Consider the following 19,416-nt stretch of genomic DNA (forward strand, 5'->3'; position numbering starts at 1 on the left):
GGAGACGATTGTAGGGGTATGATGGTAATTTTAAGGACAGGCTTAAGCAGGTGCGTGGTACAGGTGTCGGCCAAGGAAAGCGAGTGTGTAACTTTTGTTCGCTGAGACAAAAAGTGAGTTGAATCTTGAGGGAGAAGTCAAGTGAGAAATGCAAATTAACGATATTGTTATAAAAATAACCTGGAATATGTACGAATATTGAGCTGCACGTAAAGTAGATGAGACACAGCATTTAATGAGGTTCGGCTATGCCTACGTCCTCGGAGAGCAGTAGCAGTAACTTTTCACTATATAAAATAATATGGCTACAACTTTAGTGTTTACAATATGTGTGGCTCACTGAATTTTCTCTCTAGGAGAATTTCTCTCTGCTCTCTCTTTCCTCTTTCTTCCTTATCTTCCTCTTGTCTCTTTCCTTTTCTCTCTTTCCTCTTTTCTCTTTTTCCTCTTCTTTGTTTCCTCTTCTCTCTTTCCTCTCTTCTCTCTTTCCTCTTCTTTGTTTCTTTCCGTTTTTTTTTCTTCTTTGCAGACAGGAGGATTGCCTATTTGTAGGCATGATAAATGGCACCCGTGATGTTTCTATCCAATCATCTTCACTATTCACTATTCACCCGTGAATAAACTCATGCACCAAAGTCTACAAACAAATAGTAAGTGGGCTCCACTACTTTATACTTTACAACACTCCCCCTTGGAGACCACATGTCCCTAGATTGGTTGCCTCATTAAAATCTTGTTTGGAGAAAACCTAGTAAGGTAGAGAACTGATGGAAGGAAGAAAGAAGAGTACAACAATCTGTATAGCATACTTCTGGATGCTCCCCCTGATTAATATCTCCCCCTGATGTCTTCATGACTATCTTTTGGAGTGAGAATCTTTCGGAGTGAGTGGAGGATGTAGCCATTAACAATTCTCGTAGTTGAGTAAGTAAATATATTTCCAGTGAGCTATCTCTATGTAAATCATAGAAATTTTCAGAGTCCGCGTTTCTAACAAAACTTGGGCTATTTGTAAGTTCACTTGAAAGAATATGCCCGTACAAGGTGTTATGCGGAGATAGCATTAAATATACCTCACATCATTCCAAAATGATGGTGATGGAGTTGAGCCCTATCTGGAAAATATGATGTCCGGTCGAATATACTTCCGGAAAATCATTAAAGTGTCCAACGGATAATCCTCATAAAAATGCTTCAATACTTTCTTAGTATAAGCAAGAATCTCGTTGGCATAATGCTTGATCCTTAAGTCGAGACAAATATTTCTTGAACTCTTGAGAAGCTTTAATGTGTTGCAAACACATTATAATCAATATACTCACTGATGTAATTTATGTACATTAATATTGAGTACAAATTTTGTGCTTCAGGCACATGTCATTCAGGGACTTGCTTCATGCAATTTCAATCCTTTCAAGGATTTTGTTTAAAGGGATTAAACTTTATGACACATTATATAGCTTTAACCCAGCTATTTATACATCTTTAGGGAATCACTTCAGGTGATATGCTCTGTGCATTTAATAACCCTTAAAGATAACATGTTAGTCTCCGTAAATGTGCAATAAAGGGGCACAATTGAATCTATAAATATGGAGAAAACCCAACATTCCTTGTTTCTGCCAGAAACAATGTGTCATACAAAGTAGGTATATTCCCTTTTATTCCGAACACCTAAGTATAACATTCAGTATTAACAAATTTTGGGGTTCGTACTGTGGGTTGTTCCTTCACGTTCATTCTTATCTATAATGGAATTACCTCATTCCATTTTGGCCAATGATATTGTCGACATTTAATAATTGAACGTGGTTCCAATCAACACAGCCCATTGATGATTTGAGTAGCTACTCCAAAATCAAAATTTGTCATTCATCAATTTATGATCCAACCATTCTCATTTGCATACGCATACATCAATTATAAGCATTTCTTTGCTTTTGGGTACCCAAGCCACTGCAGGGGGCTTTTATTATGTGAGAATGTGGATTATAACCTCCAATGGAGCGTTATTTTATAGTAGGGCGTGGATAATCTCCATTTAGGGAGTTGGAACATTTAGAACCCATATATCTGTCATGCTGCAGGCATGCCACAGATTAATACATACATGTCAATTAATTTATGGGACTTTAACCCATACAATTTGCTACGCATTAGGCGTGCACAATATCAATATTGATATGTCAAAGGATTGTCCTTTCGGGACTTCAATCCACATCATTTGCTACGCAACAGACGTGCATCATATTGATCACTGCTATACCCATATTCTGTTCTTATGGGACTTTAATCTGTGCAGTGTATTATCAATGTATCCAACTTGCAATCTGTAAAATTTGCGTTAATAATTCATGGATACATACAAGCCATTCTTTTGGAACGGACTTATCTCCCCATTTGGTTACCTTTCAAGATAAAATATCAAATAAGTATATAAGCATAAAATAACACAAGGATTGCTTACATCCTTAGGTGGGAGAAACTTTTCTCAAGTATCATTCAAGCTCATATCGGCCCAGTAAATATAATGTAGCGCTTGATGATCTAGTTATATCCTGCAAGAGCAAAAATCACAACTCTTTTGCCTCTGTCAAAACAAATAACCCTCATAGTTAGGATTACTTCATGGATTCATTCTTCAGATGTTCATTCTAAAGAAATAAAATCTCTTATGAACAGAGAGTTATAAAAAGAGAAAAAATGCAAAAATAATGTGATATTGATTGCAAGAGAAGGTAAGCAATCAAGGAAGGAAGCTGGTGGGAGCAGACAATAAGCTCTCATATCTCCTAGTCTAGAAGGACTTCCGGAGATTAGAGCATAAGATCGCCTTCACAGTTTCCTGATGTAGCGGAAACGTGATCAGGGATAGTCTTGCTTCCTGAATGGATGATCAGAGATAATCTTGCTTCTCAGGCATATTGAGTGCTCACTGATAAGAAAAATAAGTAGATATCGCATCACTAGGTATGGAGTAAACTGGATGTCTTCTGCAAAGAAAATTTCGTTAGTAACACATTTATACACAAATACAATGAATAGGTAGAACCGGTGAATTTCAAATTAATCATAGGAAAATTGCGAGATTCTCGGGATACTTTTGAAAAAGTAGCTCCGTGAAATCCGTAAAGCAAGATCGGCTTTGACGAAAATAATACTTGAAAACGCCGAAAGTGCCGACAGGCATTATTAGAGGCCACGTGAAGTTTTGGACTCTAGGAAAGAAAAAGATAATATGGGGATTCGAGAAGATATTGGAATCCTGAAGATATTGCCATATTTTCGTCTATAGATATTGCCTTTGCAAAACTTGATTGGAGCAATTGCGTTTCAACTTAACTTCCTTCATTTTCTGAAACTTTAGTTTTCCTAAGGCTTTCTTCGAAACATTCTTAAAAATGGCTTCCTCTTCTTTCTGCCCAAATTATTTCAATTTAAATGATGCTCCCACAACAACCAGTGACGCCAAAGTTTGGCGTCCATCTTTTGTATCCCAAAATCGTCATATCACAGTTAATGATTCTGTGATGATGAATGATGCTACTGCTGTCATAGTAGCTAGGAATTTCATTACTCCAATGGATGAAATGCTGTTAACAGGGAGGTCTGAGGAAGAGGCTATTGATGACTCAATGGCTTTTAGCATTCAGAGTGCTGCTTCTGTTTCTAACATGGCTGATCGTTTGCGTGCTAGAGCAAACGAGGTTCAGAGGCTAACAACTGAAAATTCGTCTCTTCAAAGAATGCTTCATGAGTCTCAACAGGAGGTTGAGAAACTTAAAGGAGAGAATAATTCCTTGTTGAAACTGGTGAGTTCGTACTCTGTTGATACACTGAGAAGGCTAGACATGCTGCAGGTCTCCAATGAAAGAATTTTGGGAGACCACGAGAAGCTCATGGCTAAGCTTAAGAGGCGCCGTCCTCTTCCTTCAGAGGCTTCCAGAACATAATGTAATTTTATAGATTTTACAGGGCCTGCACCTCATTGTAGGTGGAAAAAATCTATCTGTTATATGCTTCTTTCCTATTATAATAATTGCGCACATTCTTAAACTTACACCTGTGGTTTTTACGTCTTTTCAAAATGACGGTTTGGAACCTTGTGTCTTATAGGTTCAAATAACCACATTGTCTCTCCCAAATTTCATATTTTATCGCATGGTAGCCTGGAACTTTTGGCCTGAGCTAAACACAAACTCAGAATTTATTTGCCCTTTTCAAATGGACATGAAATATGAATTGAGTAAAAGCCACGATAATATCGCAATATAGTAGTGAAGAGCATTAACTACTATATACCCACAACTTCAAGTTCAGGATCTCTCATATATTTGGATCCATGGGCTTCCGGCCCAGATATAACAAAATATGTGGGGAGCCTCAATTCATTATTTGAGGTTTATATTAATATTATCCATTTCGCGGTGTATTCTTAACAACCGAAATTCACAAAATATATTTCTTTCTTGAGGTGTCGATTATAACAAAATCGAACTTTATTAAATTCATCATCTTCTTATGCCAAAGAAATATGTGGCATACCACAATTTGCAATAATACCTCAAGGGTTGTCCTTTTAATTGTTGGAACTTCAGGTTCTCAACACTGTTAAATTTTGAACTTCAGGCCAAAGCCACATATTCTCATGGTATGGACATTTTTACAATTTTCTGTACACATTTCGGGACTTCAAGCCCTTACATAATTGTCCATATTTTGAGGAACTTCTGGCATCTCATTTAATTGCTCATCCATGAGTTTAAGGAACTGCAGGTTCCTTTTTGTATATAGTGACGGTTTACCCAAAATGGTTAATATTTATACATACGTCACTATTCATGTGAATAGTACTATTCATCAAGTCATGAATACGTATCTATTCATGTGTACAGTACATCTGCCAGTACAGTTATCATCCATGTGTACGGCACTATGAACCAATAAAGTACTGTTACATCATTAAGGAACTCTAGGTCCTTATTTACATGTCAGGGATCAAGGACCCTTAAGTCCAATCACATGTTTACAAATATAGTACCGGAGAGACTGCCAGCTCTCATATTAATATCATCATCAAGGATCTTCAAGTCCTGATGTAATTGTATGATGAGGATCAAAGAACTTCTGGTCCTGATCTGCATACTGTAAAAACTCATCATACAGCACAATTAATCCATAAAATAAATTGCTGATAAATAAATTACTGGTATGGACGATAAACCCGCACCATACTTTAAATAAATGTAAATGTGCGGTAAAATAAATTCATAAATTAAATTGCTTGCTGTATGGACGTTAATCCCGCACCATACCTTAAATAAAATTAAATGTGCGGTAAATTAAATTCGTAAAGTAAACGTGCTTGTATGGGCACTAATTCTGCTCCATACATTTAAATAAAAGCAAAGGCGTGGACGATAAACTCGCACCACCCTTTAAATAAATATTGCCGTATGGGTAATAAACCTACACCATACCATAAATAATACTTTAAGTAAAAGTAATTTGCGATAAAGTAAACGTGCTTGTATGGGCACTAATTCTGCTCCATACATTTAAATAAAAGTAAAGGCGTGGACGATAAACCCGCACCACCCTTTAAATAAATATTGCCGTATGGGTAATAAACCTACACCATACCATAAATAAAATAAATGTGGGGATAAAAACCTCCACCTAATATATATGAAGTGCATAATATATTATATAGTGTGGGCAATATAACTGCGCCACTATTCAAGATATAATAGATGAGTTTTAAGATCACACCATCATTTTATTACAATAATTTGTATTACAACGCGATGGGTAAAAAAATACACCACCATAAAATAACAGGACTGATTAAACAACATAGAAATTACAAATTACGTTACAAAGAAGTAAATTAAACAAGCATGGATTAAACAACATAGAAACTGTGAGAACACAAAAAAGAAAGTTTGCATGTCGTTGTAGTAGTAAAGTGAGAGTAGACATATGACAGAGAGGAGACAGAGAAGTAACCACATAGTGTTGAGTTGAAAAAATTTCAAAAATAAAAGGAGAGACTATCGTGCTGATAACGTGTTATAAAAATAACCTGGAATATGTACGAATATTGAGCTGTACGTAAAGTAGATGAGACACAGCATTTAACGAGGTTCGGCTATGCCTACGTCCTCGGAGAGCAGCAGCAGTAACTTTTCACTATATAAAATAATATGGCTACAACTTTAGTGTTTACAACATGTGTGGCTCACTGAATTTTCTCTCTAGGAGAATTTCTCTCTGCTCTCTCTTTCCTCTTTCTTCCTTCTCTTCCTCTTGTCTCTTTCCTTTTCTCTCTTTCCTCTTTTCTCTTTTTCCTCTCCTTTGTTTCCTCTTCTCTCTTTCCTCTCTTCTCTCTTTCCTCTTCTTTGTTTCTTTCCGTTTCTTTTTCTTCTTTGCAGGCAGAAGGATTGCCTATTTATAGGCATGATAAATGGCACCCGTGATGTTTCTATCCAATCATCTTCACTATTCACTATTCACCCGTGAATAAACTCATGCACCAAAGTATACAAACAAATAGTAAGTGGGCTCCACTACTTTATACTTTACAACAGATATTTTAAAAATCGTATTTATTGTTAGTTTTATTTATATTTTCTCTATTCCAAGTTCACAAATCTCTTTTACCAAAAAAATCCCTAAATATACATCATTCTTGAAAAGAAACATAAAACTTACAAGATAATTTATCAATTAAGGCATACGCAGGTTACACCAGTTAGTGATGGTAATAAGTCCGTTCTGTTGCACTCAAGTTCGAATCTTTATATTAGATTAATTTGTAATAATTTAAATTAAAAAAAAATCAATTAAGTGAAACTTAAGACTTTCTTGAATTAAGCAGAGACAACTGCCGCCCAACCAAATATACAACAAGCCACTTAAATGTCCTCCCTTGATTTCCTTGTTTGATGTACATGCATTTCTCTTCTTGATATTTTTCCCTTGTAATTTTTTAATGCAACAATGAACCTTCTTGTTTAGATGTGCTTGTCCTCTCTCCCTCTATCCTCTTAGATCAGAAGATATATTCAAACCATTTTCTTCATTTTCTTATTGTTGCTAAGTTTATGAATTTCTATTGTTTCTACAGTAAAGATGTGTAAAATTGAGAAATCGTTTTACATGTGGTGGGAGATTCCAGTGTTTGGTAGGTAGTAAAGTTGCCGAGAAAATTAGTGAGAAAGTGATAAAGAATGAAAAGGGTAAAGTGATTTGTTTTAATTGTCTGAGTTATCTTTTTGAAACAAAATTCTTATCTATTTATTTTCTAGGGTAAAGTGATTTGTTTTAATTGTCTTACTTTAACTCCTGAAATTGAACTTTTCTCACTTAACCCCTTATAATCTCTGAAACTAGTTTAACTGTTTTCCAACAACTAAATTGACTCATAATTAGGCAAACTCGCAATTAAAGTATGATGCGGCCAACTGAACAAAATAAATTAATAGCCAACTCATAAGAAGGCCAAATTAAACTGAGTTAGCTATACAGTTAGTTATCAGGTTCATCCAGCTAATTAATGCTGTCATATATTTGTGAGGAATTTGAATTAATATCCAAATTTGTTACTAGAACAAGAAATCTAATGCCCCTTTAATTGGAATATAAAAAGAAAAAAAGAAAAAAAAAAGAAGTAAATTAATCTAAAAGAAATTGATGCAAATTGCTAATAATTATCATTAGTTGACAAAGTGGAATTCATCCGCAGCTTTACATCACGATGAACCAATCTACCCTTTCCTCCATGAAAAAATTCAACGTCTAACACATCTAAACTTCTATAATCAACGATGGTAAATCTTCCTCCAAAAGCTGATTGAATCATGGCAGATGAAATCACCATCTTCATTTCCAAGCTCAACCTCAAACGCCTTCTCTTCCTTTCCCTAATTGCCTTTTCATTTAGCTCAGGTACCAAATAGGGCTTCTCAGCACATGCTGAGTTGCTAATGTTCAGCTTCACCGTCCTCTGCTTCAGGCTCCCAATCTCCATCGGTTTTCTCAACCCCGAGGCGCATGAAAATCCGTAGTTTTTGTAATGAAGGAGGGTTTCGAGGTCCGACACGAGGATCCTGAGCTTGTTCTTGTGATAGTTTTGTATGGTGAGGCTGGCTTCCCATTTGGTGGTGTTCAATGGATGTGTGGATTTGGCATGGAAATTTGATGTTGTCAAAGAATGCAAAATCACTTGAAGAGATTTTGATTTTGGACAATAGGTCTCAGACATGTATAGGACACCCACAAACAAGTACCCAAGAAACCCTAGAAAAGCAAGCACTGAAAGTACAATTTTTGTGATGGTTACTTCGGGTACTTGATCAATATAATTGGCTTGTGAAGAAACCCTTTCTGCATGAGGGAAGGATAAGGAATGAATATTTCCCTCATAGTACTGTGTACTCATTTCAGAGTTCGAATCTCGCTCTTTTCTGACCTATTATATCTCCTCCTTAATTCGACACCGAGGAAAGAAAAAAAAAAGGCCGGGAGGGGGGAAATTAAGGAGGCCTACGCAAGTAGGCAATGGAAAGGAAAGAGTATATTCATATAAAGGTGGTTTCATTAGCTGTTTGCAGTTGGAAAGGTTTTGGGAGTTTGGAAAGTTTTGTACCCAAAAACTAACTACTTGTGTATATTCTAAGATGTAATTGTCCATTGGTTGATCAGCAACTGAAGTTGTTTCTAATAAAACTAAAAACTAATTAATTGGATAAATGTGTAGTAAATCATCATTTACCCAAATCATGGTAAGTTTATATAACTCACAGCTGGTACTTTGACTATGAATCTATGGTCTAAAAAATTAATAATAAAAGTTTTTTCTTTGTTTTGTTATTTGACAATGTACTCAACTCTCGAATCTTGCTGGCGTTAATAATTGCTAATTCATGTCATACTCATACCAACTCATGCACTAAACTAATTTCTAATGACATTTACATTATACAAAAAAATATAAAGATCGAACTTGATGCAAGCCTTCCCTCGACTACAACCCGGGGAAGTCCTTGGGCTAGTTCGGTCCCTAGTTTTGACAATATAGCGATATTCTAAACACCTTAATTTTTTTTTTTAGGGCGACAAATTTTTCTACAAAAATATAATTTAAAAATAAAGTGGGTGAGAAAATAAGATATCAGGTGAAAATAATAGATAATGGTTGATTTCATAAAATTTATTAATTGACCCTTCATATTCATTTAATCTACAGTTGGGCCAGCCCCATATAATTAAAGAAACATTTTGGCCACAAAATAAATAAAGAAACTATGGCTGCGATTCGAGTATAAATACCCCAAAAGCACTGAAAAACCGGAGTCGTCACCTGTAGCTCGTTTCACTCCGCGCTTCGAGTCTTCCTCCATTGAAGCCATCCTCGCCCACCACTTCTCCGGTTCAACCCATCATCGCCATTTCTCCCATCTTCAGGTATAGTCCTCTCCCTTGATTGGTTTCAGTCGATCAAGTATTTTTTTTCTTTTTTCTTTTTTCAAGGTTTTGATTATTTTTCCTCTCCTTAAGCCCTGATGCTCTCCCTCCCGCCTTTGATTTTTTCAAATCAAAACTCTCTCTCTCTCTCTCTCTCTCTCTCTTCATTCTCTGTTATGTACGCGTTTTATTTCGTCGTCAATTTAGGGTTTTCTTCTCAGTTCAAATTTCGTTCTTTTCTTTGGCGGGCTAGTAATGTGGGTTTTCATTTTTGTATTTTTCGGGTTTTATATGATTGTTTCTATGGGTTTTTAGATGATTATGATGGTTTTACGATCTGGGTTTGACTTTTTATTTATTTTTAATAGATGGGCATCATATATAATTTGTATGAAGGGTCCGTATTTTGAATGCGAAATGTGTTGCTTTCTTCTGTTAAATATTTAAAAAGTGATTACCAATTAGGGTTTTGAGGGACCTATCAATTTTGATGGGGTTTGTTTGTCTTGAAAGTTTATAGAAGAAAAAATTGTTCCTACTTGCTGTTTCCTGTGCTGTTTCGTTTAGTTTTCTGCTTCTTATTCTGAGCGTGTCTAATAATGTTTGAAAACAGGGTCTTCATTGCACATCCAATGTCTTTTGATCTCAACAACAAACATTCATCAATTATTGGAAAATTTTATTTTATGAACCGAGGGAGGCTCTGGTGTTCGCGGAGGATCTTGTTCCGGCACTGGACTTGACCTAATTTTTTTTTGGGAGTGGACGTTGTTTATAATAGTGCATTATTTTCCTCACATCTTGTGAGGAATTTTTACAGTGGGATTTAAGGCTATTGTTAGATAGTTGAGACTTTACATTTGGATTTTGTGATGGGGAAACCACCGTTGCCTCCTGGTTTCCGGTTTTCTCCAACTGATGTAGAACTTGTACGGTATTATTTGAAGAGGAAGGTAATGGGGAAAAGGCTCCATTCTAACTTCATTGCAGAGGTCGACATTCACAAGTATGCTCCTTGGGATCTTCCAGGTATATGTCATTCTAATTTCTCTTATTTGTTTTCTTCACTGTCATTTACCTTGGTTTTCCTACTTTGTATCATTTAGTTTCTGACTGTATTGTGCTTTTTATTTCTTCAGAAAAATCTGGCTGGCAGAGTGGAGATCTAAAATGGTACTTCTTTTGTCCAACAGCAAGGAAGTATCCAACTGGAGTTAGAGTGCAACGTGGCACCGAGTGTGGTTACTGGAAGTCCACGGGAAAGGATAGATCTGTTCTTTACAATGGTGAAGTTTCCGGGTGGAAAAAAATATTGATCTTTCATAAAGGTCGATCCCCAAAAGGAGAAAGAACAGATTGGGTTATGCACGAGTATAGGCTTGAAGCTAAGGACCTGGCTGATAGTGGTGTGCCACATGTAAATGACACTCTTCCTCTCACTATTTTGTATGCTTCTTTGTTTTCAATAAATTAGTCTGACACTCTGCAGTGATTTAGTAATATACTCTCCTTTTGTAAAAGGTTTGTTATTCTTTAATGTTTTACGTGATTAGAATTTTTTCATGCTGCTGAATTGGACTGATAATGTTAGATTTCCTTACTTCATACAATTTGTTTTACTGCTTTTCATGGCTTGTGGGTTTTTGTTGAATAAGTTTTGTGGCTTTTTGGTGTTGCAGGACTCATATGTGATCTGTATGATTTTCCACAAAGATGGGTGGGGGCCCAAAAATGGTGCACAATATGGTGCACCCTTTAAAGAGGAAGACTGGACTGATGATGAGGCTGAAATTTGTTCAGAAGCAGTCCCACATGAAAACATGCCTGAGCCAAACCTTGTAGTGCAGAGCAACTGTAATAGTTCTGTCACTACTAGCGGACATTCCCCGAAGGATATACACTTAGGTCCTTCTGAATCGTGCATATCAGATGTTTTACCACCTTCTTGCAATGCTCTCCAATTGGTTTCCAGTAATCATGTTACAATGGAGAAGCTTCGTGGTTCCGGTGATGACATCCTGCCAATGTTGAATTGCTTCACTGAAGGAAGCACTTCCTTAATGAAAGTAAATGACAAAAATGAGGTGTGTAATGCGCCCTTCTCTTTTTTCTACATGTAGTATATATCATTCCTGATCTATAGCAAGTGGAAATGCAAATCGCGCAATCAGGATAGGTTTATGTTGTGACACTCTGCTCGTGCCATAGATTTCCAATTTCAGATGTGCTAATGTGGCACAATATAGTTGGGTATATTTTACTTTTGTCATTGATGTCATCCACGTTGTTGAAATAGACAAATTAGCCTTGTTTTTTGTTTGTTTTTTTCTTCTGATGAGGGTCTTGTGTGCTCTGCAAATTCCGTGCATCTGTAGTTTGCTTTATTTCCTCTCTCTCTCTCTCTCTCTCCCCCCCTCTCCAGGTGCTTCTCTTACTGGTTTTCTGTGTTTACTTTTCCTTGCGCAAATTTTCCTATTCTTTATTCATGGAGAAATGATATGTTATTAACTATAGTGCAAATGTTATTTCTTGAAGCTAGAGGTTTAATCTAGATGGCGTAACTAGAAAAGTTGATGGAGCCTCTTGGATATTCTTATATGCTCCTATATCTGTTAAAATAAACAAAATGATTCCATAAGTACAAATAAATTATCTTGCTAATGTTCTTTAAACTTCTAATGTATGCTAATTTAAAACTTCTTCACGGTTTGCAGGAGCTTGGTAACGTCATTCATTCTGGAAATGCTAGTGCTACACCTAATGTCAATGGTGATGATATTTATGAAGATTTAGGAGACTTGGGGAAGATGGCTGGAGTGAGTGAAGATGGATTTTATTTCTCCAATGTGCATAATTCAATCTGTGCTCCGGCTCAAATGCAGCTAGGTGACAATGACCAATTCTTGGAGCTGGATGATCTATCATGGTAAACCGTTGAATTGCCATGATTTGACATATACTCAGCCTCCTACATTGATGGGATAGACGCCTTTTCCGGTTGAAGACGAGTTGAATGTGTTTGATAACGTGACCTCCTGAAATTATTATTGCTCACCAGTCTTTCAGATCAAATTTGTTAACCGGTTTGTTAACTTTCAGAAGTTCACCTTAACAGACACAACTTTGAGTTGCTTCTGCACATTCATTTTTATTGTTGGAACGGAACTACTGTATTGTATTAACAATTATCAGGTTTACCTGGGATTACAATGCACTTGTTTTATGTCTATAATCTTAAACTAGACTTGTGTAGTTTCGTAGTTTGTTTCTTTTGGGTCAATAACGTTGAGGTTATAATCATGAGGTTGTGACTTGGCTTATGTTTTTACTGAACCGTCTTTGGGTCAATAACTCTAATTTTGCACTTTGGAAGATCAAACCAAACTCTCTTACAAGAGTGACAACTTCTACAATTTTTTTTAGTACAAGCGATTCGAGAAAAGGGAACAATGGACTTTACATTAAGCTATATATTTTGGGTTTTTCCAATCTTATATTTTCCACGACCTCTTGTCAAAACGCCAACAACCAGCAATACATTTGTTTGGGGGTTAAATGTCAAGACATTCTAGACCCACTTTTAACACATTGTGAACCAAAACTTAGTAAGTCTCAAGACATTCTAGACCCACTTTTAATAAAAACGAAATGAAATACTTTTAAATTAATTTTAGCAAATACCCCAATAACAAAAAAAAAAAAAAAAAACCTTGAAAATCCAGTTTTACATCTCAAAGCTCAGAATATTTTGAAAGAAAAAACCCACAAAAAAAAAGAAGAAGAGAAAATTGATTAATCATTTGTGAGAGACAGAGAGAGAGTCAGAAATCTCGTGTGGAAGTGCCGCTCATAGAAACCAAGAGATGCCTGGTACTGCGTTTGCACATTGAATATCATCATCCCCTCTCCTTCATATATATATATTAACACGAAACCCTAATTACAGAACCACACAACGCCATTGAAATTTAGACGAGCTTTGTTTGGATAGAATAACAGAGGCTGATGAGGCTTGCCTTTTATAAAGAACGCTGCTCTCATAGCGGTGCCCTAGCCTCGGCTTACGGAGTCGTTGGCCCTAAGCTCTTGCTACGTCGTCGTTTTGAATTAGAGTTGGCCCTAGCCTCTTACTACCGGATAGAGTCGGCCCATATTTACGCTGGCCCAAACAAATAAGAAACTCATTTTAAAATTCTTTTGGGGTAAAAAAATAAATATGGGTCATAAAATAAATAAAGACATTGTTTGGGCCAGAAAGTAAATAATAAAACTTTGAACGCGTTATAAATCGACGAAGTAGCGTGACGAAAACAAAACACTCCGCTCTCTACTGCTTTGTTCTCAGTTCGCTCGTCGTCTGTTCCTGCCTTTCAATCTCGTTCTCCATTTTAGGTATTTCTCTCTCTTTCGATTCAAATTTTCGATTTCTCTGGTTCTTGTTTCTAGGTTTGGATTCATTTTCTTTATTTATCTCTCTCTCTCTCTCTCTTTTTTTTTTGGTTCACGTCTTTGTTTTTCGTCAATTCAAATATTGTTATCTCTTACGGGTTCGTGGGTAGGTGACAGAATTTGAATATTGAATATAATTTAAGGAGATTATTCGCATAGGTTGATTCTGTGTTTCAATTTGGGTTCTTTCTTTTTGCGATCTAGGGTTTGTGGATTTTTTTTTTTGGGTTTTGAATTTTATTGCTTTACGATTATTGATATGATATTTTTCGTGAATTATGCTCATTTTACGATCTGGGTTTGAATTTTTTTTCCTATCTGGTTATTTTGAGGATTCGTATGTGGGATTACTTCTTTTAAATTCAATGTGTCTTGCTGTTGAATATTTTATATCGATTATCAATTAGGTTTTTTGACAATTCAAATATCAATTTTTTGCGATGTTGTTTTGTCTTGAGTTTTTAATATATAAAAGAGTTTACTGCTTCCTGTGTTTCATTGCTTAGTTTGTAGTTATTTTGCCTTTGGTTTTCTGCTGCTTAACTAAGTTTATGTGTAATAATGTTGGAAACAGGGTCTTCATTTTGCACCCGATGTCTTTTGATCACAACAAGGAACATTCATCAATTATTATAGCATTTTGTTTTATGAACCGAGGCAGACTGTGGTTGCGGAGGATATTGTTTCGGGACTGGACTTGAAACTCCTTTTCTTTGGAGGAAAGGTTCTTGATTCATTCACTTCTTGTGAGGGATTTCTAGTTTGAGATTTAAGGGTTCTTATTAGGTAGGGGGACTCTCATGGGGAAATCATCCTTGGCTCCTGGGTTTCGTTTCAAGCCAACTGATGTTGAGCTTGTGCAATACTACTTGAAGAGAAAGTTACTGGGGAAAAGGCTTGGTTTTAAAGTCATTGCAGAGGTTGACATTTACAAGTATGATCCTTGGGATCTTCCAGGTATAGGTCACTTCACATTCTCGCCTTTGTATTCTTTATCTATCATCTAGTTCATTCTTTGTATTATTTAGTTTCTCACTGTGTTTTTTTTTTTTTTTCATTTCCAGACAAATCTTGCTGGGAAAGTGGGGATCTGAAACGGTATTTCTTTTGTCCGAGAGAAAAGAAGTATCGTAATGGGAATAGAATTCAACGTGCCACTGAAGGTGGTTACTGGAAGACCACAGGAAAGGATAGATCCGTTCTTTACAGTGGTGAAGTTGTTGGGTGGATAAAAACTTTAATTTTTCACACTGGTCGAGCCCCACGTGGAGATCGAACAAATTGGGTTATGCATGAGTATAGGCTTGAAGATCAGGGCCTGGCTGATAGGGGTGTGCCTCTGGTAAGTGCTACTCTTCCTCCTTTAATTATTTTTATTTATTCCTTTTATTCAATGGAATATTTTCGTGCTACTGAATTGGACTTGTAATGTTACTTCTTCTTACTTTATACAATTTGTTTTACTGCTTTTCATGGCTTGTGGGGTTTTTGTTGAATAAGTTTTGTGGCTTTTTGGTGTTGCAGGACTCATATGTGATCTGTATGATTTTCCAAAAAGATGGGTTGGGGCCGAAAATTGGTGCACAATATGGTGCACCCTTTAAAGAGGAAGACTGGACTGATGATGAAGTTGAAATTTGTTCAGAAGCAATCCCGCATGAAAATATGTCTGAGCCAAACCTTGTAGTGCCGAGCAACTGTAATAGTTCCATCACTACTAGCGGACATACCCCAAAGGGTATACACACAAGTCCTTCTGAATCATGCATATCAGATGTTTTACCACCTTCTTGCAATGTTCACCAATTGGTTTCCAGTAATCATGTTACAATGGAGAAGCTTCATGGTTCCGATGATGATATCTTGTCAATGTTGAATTGCTTCACTGAAGGAAGCACTTCCTTAATGAAAGAAAATGACAAAAATGAGGTGTGTAATGCGCCCTTCTCTTTTTTCTACATGTAGTATATATCATTCCTGATCTACAGCAAGTGGAAATGCAAATCATGATCTAATTTATGCAATCAGGATAGGTTTATGTTGTGACACTCTGCTCATGCCATAGATTTCCAATTTCAGATGTGCTAATGTGGCATAATACAGTTTTGTATATTTTACTTTTGTCATTGATGTCATCCAGGTTGTTGAAAGAGACAAATTAGCCTTGTTTTTTTTTTTTCTGTTTCTGATGAGGGTCTTGTGTGCTCTGCAAATTCCGTGCATCTGTAGTTTGCGTTATTTCCTTCATCTCTCTCCTCTGTTGCACCGATACGCCGGATTTTTGGGGTATGCTCGTATCCGATACGGCGCCGATACGATACGGTACCGATACGGCATCGATACGTATCCGATACGCCATGTGGCGTATCGTAGACTTTTCTAGGATGTTGACTTTACGATACGGCTCCGATACTCCATTGATACGGTCCCGATACATCAATGGGTAACTTTGACGGCAACTAAAAGATAAGAGGAAGAAGGAGGAAGGAGGAAGAAGGAAGAATGAAGAAGAAGATAACTTACTTGCGCTTGCAGCTGCTGCAAATCTGCAGTTGCAGATAGTTGCTGTGCGAAGAAGAGGCGGCTAACTAGTGAAGAAGATGATGTTGGGTGCCCTAATTACAATACTCACCGTTTTAGTTGCATGTTTGTTAAAAAAATTGTTTTATACCTTTTTAATGGTGCCCAAAAACTGAAACAAGTCATATATGGCCTAGAAAAACATAAGGAACCAGAAAAAAAAGCCCAAAATGCTAATTTTACATATATATATATATATAATTTTACATATATATGTTTATATTTTTATAATTTTTATATTTATATTATTTTAATCGCCGTATCGGTGCCGTACCCGTATCCTATTTTTTAAAAATTTGCCGTATCGACGTATCGTATCGTATCGTATCGCCGTACCCGTATCCGTATCGGTGCAACATAGTCTCTCTCTCTCTCTCTCTCTCAGAGCATCCTAATTGGTTCCTTTTTCCTTTTTCATACTGCTTTATTTTGGAGAGGTTTGGTGTTTCTCTGACTGTTTTTCTGTTTTTACTTTTCCATGGATGGAGGGCAAATTTTCCTATTCATTTATTCATGGAGAAATGATATGTTTTTAATTATAGTGCAAATGTTATTTCTTGAAGCTAGAGTTTTAAACTAGATGGCGTAACTAGAAAAGTTGATGGCTTTGAATTTCAATTTTGAAAATGTCATTATATCTGTTAAAAGAAAAAAATGATTCCATAAGTACATTAGTACAAATTAATTATCTTGCTAATGTTCTTTAAACTTCTAATGTATGCTAATGTAAAACTTCTTCACGGTTTGCAGGAGCTTGGTAATGTCATTCCTTCTGGAAATGCTAGTGCTACACCCAATTTCAATAGTGATGATATTTATGAAGGTTTAGGAGACTTGGGGAAGATGGCTAGAGTGAGTGAAGATGGATATAATTTCTCCAATGTGCATAATTCAATCTTTGCTCCGGCTCAAATGCAGCTAGGTGACAATGAGCAATTCTTGGAGCTGGATGATCTATCTTGGTAAACCGTTGAATTGCCCTGCTTTGACATATACTCGGCCTCCTACTTTGATGGGAGAGACGCCTTTTCCGGTTGAAGACGAGTTGAATGTGTTTGATAACTTCACTTCTGAAATTATTTTTGCTCTCTAGTCCTTCAGATCAAATTTGTTAACCAGTTTGCTAACTTTCAGAAGTTCACCTTATCAGACACAACTTTGAGTTGCCTCTGCACATTCATTTTCATTGTTGGGACAGAACGGTACTGAAAATTGTGTTTACCGTATTGTATTAAAAATTATCAGGTTTACCTGGGATTACCGTATTGTTTTACTATAATCTTTTACGAGGGTTTACGCTTAAACTATGCTTGTGTACTTTCGTAGTGTGTTTCTTTTGGGTCAGTAACGTTGAGGTTATAATCAAGAGGTTGTGTGACTTGGCTTATGGTTTTTTATTCACGTGTACTGGTGTTATTGTTGCTTTTGCTTTGAGAAATTCTTTGTTGTCTTTTGCCTCAATCATATTATCCTAGTATTTGAACATTTTTTATTTATATTTAAAAACTATTTTAGCGAGGTTTTATTTATTTATTTGCTTCAATATTTTGTTGAATTTAACATAATGAATTGAACTTTTTAAATGTTTTTTCATTTTGTTTTTAAAATGTTTCTTTTATCAAGTTCTGAGCGTTTTTCTTTAATTTTAATCTTTAAAGATTTGATTTTACCTTATTTTTATTTTTCTTTAAAATATTGTATGTGTTCCGGCACACAAATATTCGAAGAGGATCAAATCTAGGGATGGCAATAATATCCGTCGGGTCGGGTCCCCATCGGATTAACGGGGGGAGTTTTTGGAGGGAAATCGGGGCCGGGTACAGGGATCCCTGAATTTGCAAAATCCCCGACCAGGGATGGGGCGGGGATGAGATTGTTATCCCCATCTCCGAACCCGGCCCGATAAGTAATATATTTATTTATAATCAATATATATTAATATAATATAATAAACAAAGTTACCCTAGAGACTAGATGGATTTATTGTGCTTACTGAAAAAGTTTCTAAAGATTTGGATAGAAATTATTTCAAGTTTTGTGTCCTCTTTCTTTGCCTTGTTGAGTTATTATTTTAACAAGAAATATCTTGTGGTGGTTGTTTTTAAAATTTCACAATGATATGATTGTGATTTAGAAAATTATTTTAACAAGAAATATCTTATTAAAAATCGGGGATTGGGGCGGGTATATGAGGCACTTCCTCGAGGGGGACGGAGTCGGGGATTCCCCGAAAAACCTAAACTGGGGATTGGGGCAGGGATGGGGACGGGAATGGTGAGCGGGAACGGGAATAGTATTGCCATACCCGGCTCCTAACCGGCCCGTTGCCATCCCTAATCAAATCAAACCTGTTCGAAGTGAGTCGCACATTCCCTGTCCGTAGTAGAGTTTGGCCTAAACATGACTCTAGACAACATGCGGAAGTGAGGATTTCTGAAAAATTAATTAGAATAAATAAATAAATAGCCATCCCAAGAGTAAGTTCCAACGCAAATTTTGATGATATTAGCATCATGTGGAGCAAAACTCTAATTTTTAACTTTGGAAGATCGCACCATACTCATGCAATCTATTCATTTCACTTTTCCGACGAGATCACACTTACAAGCTTTAGCCTTACAAAGAGTGACAATGGACTTTTAAAAGACGAGTGAGAACATACAATTTCCAATAAAGGGAGTGTAAGTAAATAAAAGAGGAGTGGAAAAATCAGCTTCATAGATTAACTTAAAGAGTAATGCTACACTTACCATATTTTTATCTTACATTTCTATATCACATGATGTGACATGTCCATATTATTTGCCATATCAATTAAATCAATGAAGTGTATTTTAATAAAGAAAGTTTAATTAACAGTTTTTTTTTAAGTGTTAATAAATCATTAAAAAAAAAATAATAATAATTGAGTAATGCTAC

General features: G+C 36.2%; 1 protein-coding gene and 1 pseudogene across 2 annotated transcripts; both read left to right on the plus strand.

The window, feature by feature from the left end:
• LOC18767449 (NAC domain-containing protein 82) lies at nucleotides 9,331-12,768 on the plus strand. Its single transcript, XM_020570465.1, has 5 exons — nucleotides 9,331-9,468; nucleotides 10,082-10,497; nucleotides 10,608-10,885; nucleotides 11,148-11,552; nucleotides 12,183-12,768. The coding sequence occupies exons 2-5, from the start codon at nucleotides 10,341-10,343 to the stop codon at nucleotides 12,396-12,398; spliced, it is 1,056 nt and encodes a 351-aa protein (XP_020426054.1). The 5' UTR covers nucleotides 9,331-9,468; nucleotides 10,082-10,340; the 3' UTR covers nucleotides 12,399-12,768.
• Nucleotides 13,758-17,898, plus strand: LOC18768042 (annotated as a pseudogene). The gene is made up of 5 exons (XR_002272944.1): nucleotides 13,758-13,860; nucleotides 14,492-14,874; nucleotides 14,982-15,259; nucleotides 15,442-15,846; nucleotides 17,248-17,898. The product of XR_002272944.1 is annotated as an NAC domain-containing protein 82 (transcript).

Source organism: Prunus persica, chromosome G8, assembly GCF_000346465.2.
Source record: "Prunus persica cultivar Lovell chromosome G8, Prunus_persica_NCBIv2, whole genome shotgun sequence".
In the NCBI taxonomy this organism is placed as follows: domain Eukaryota; kingdom Viridiplantae; phylum Streptophyta; class Magnoliopsida; order Rosales; family Rosaceae; genus Prunus; species Prunus persica.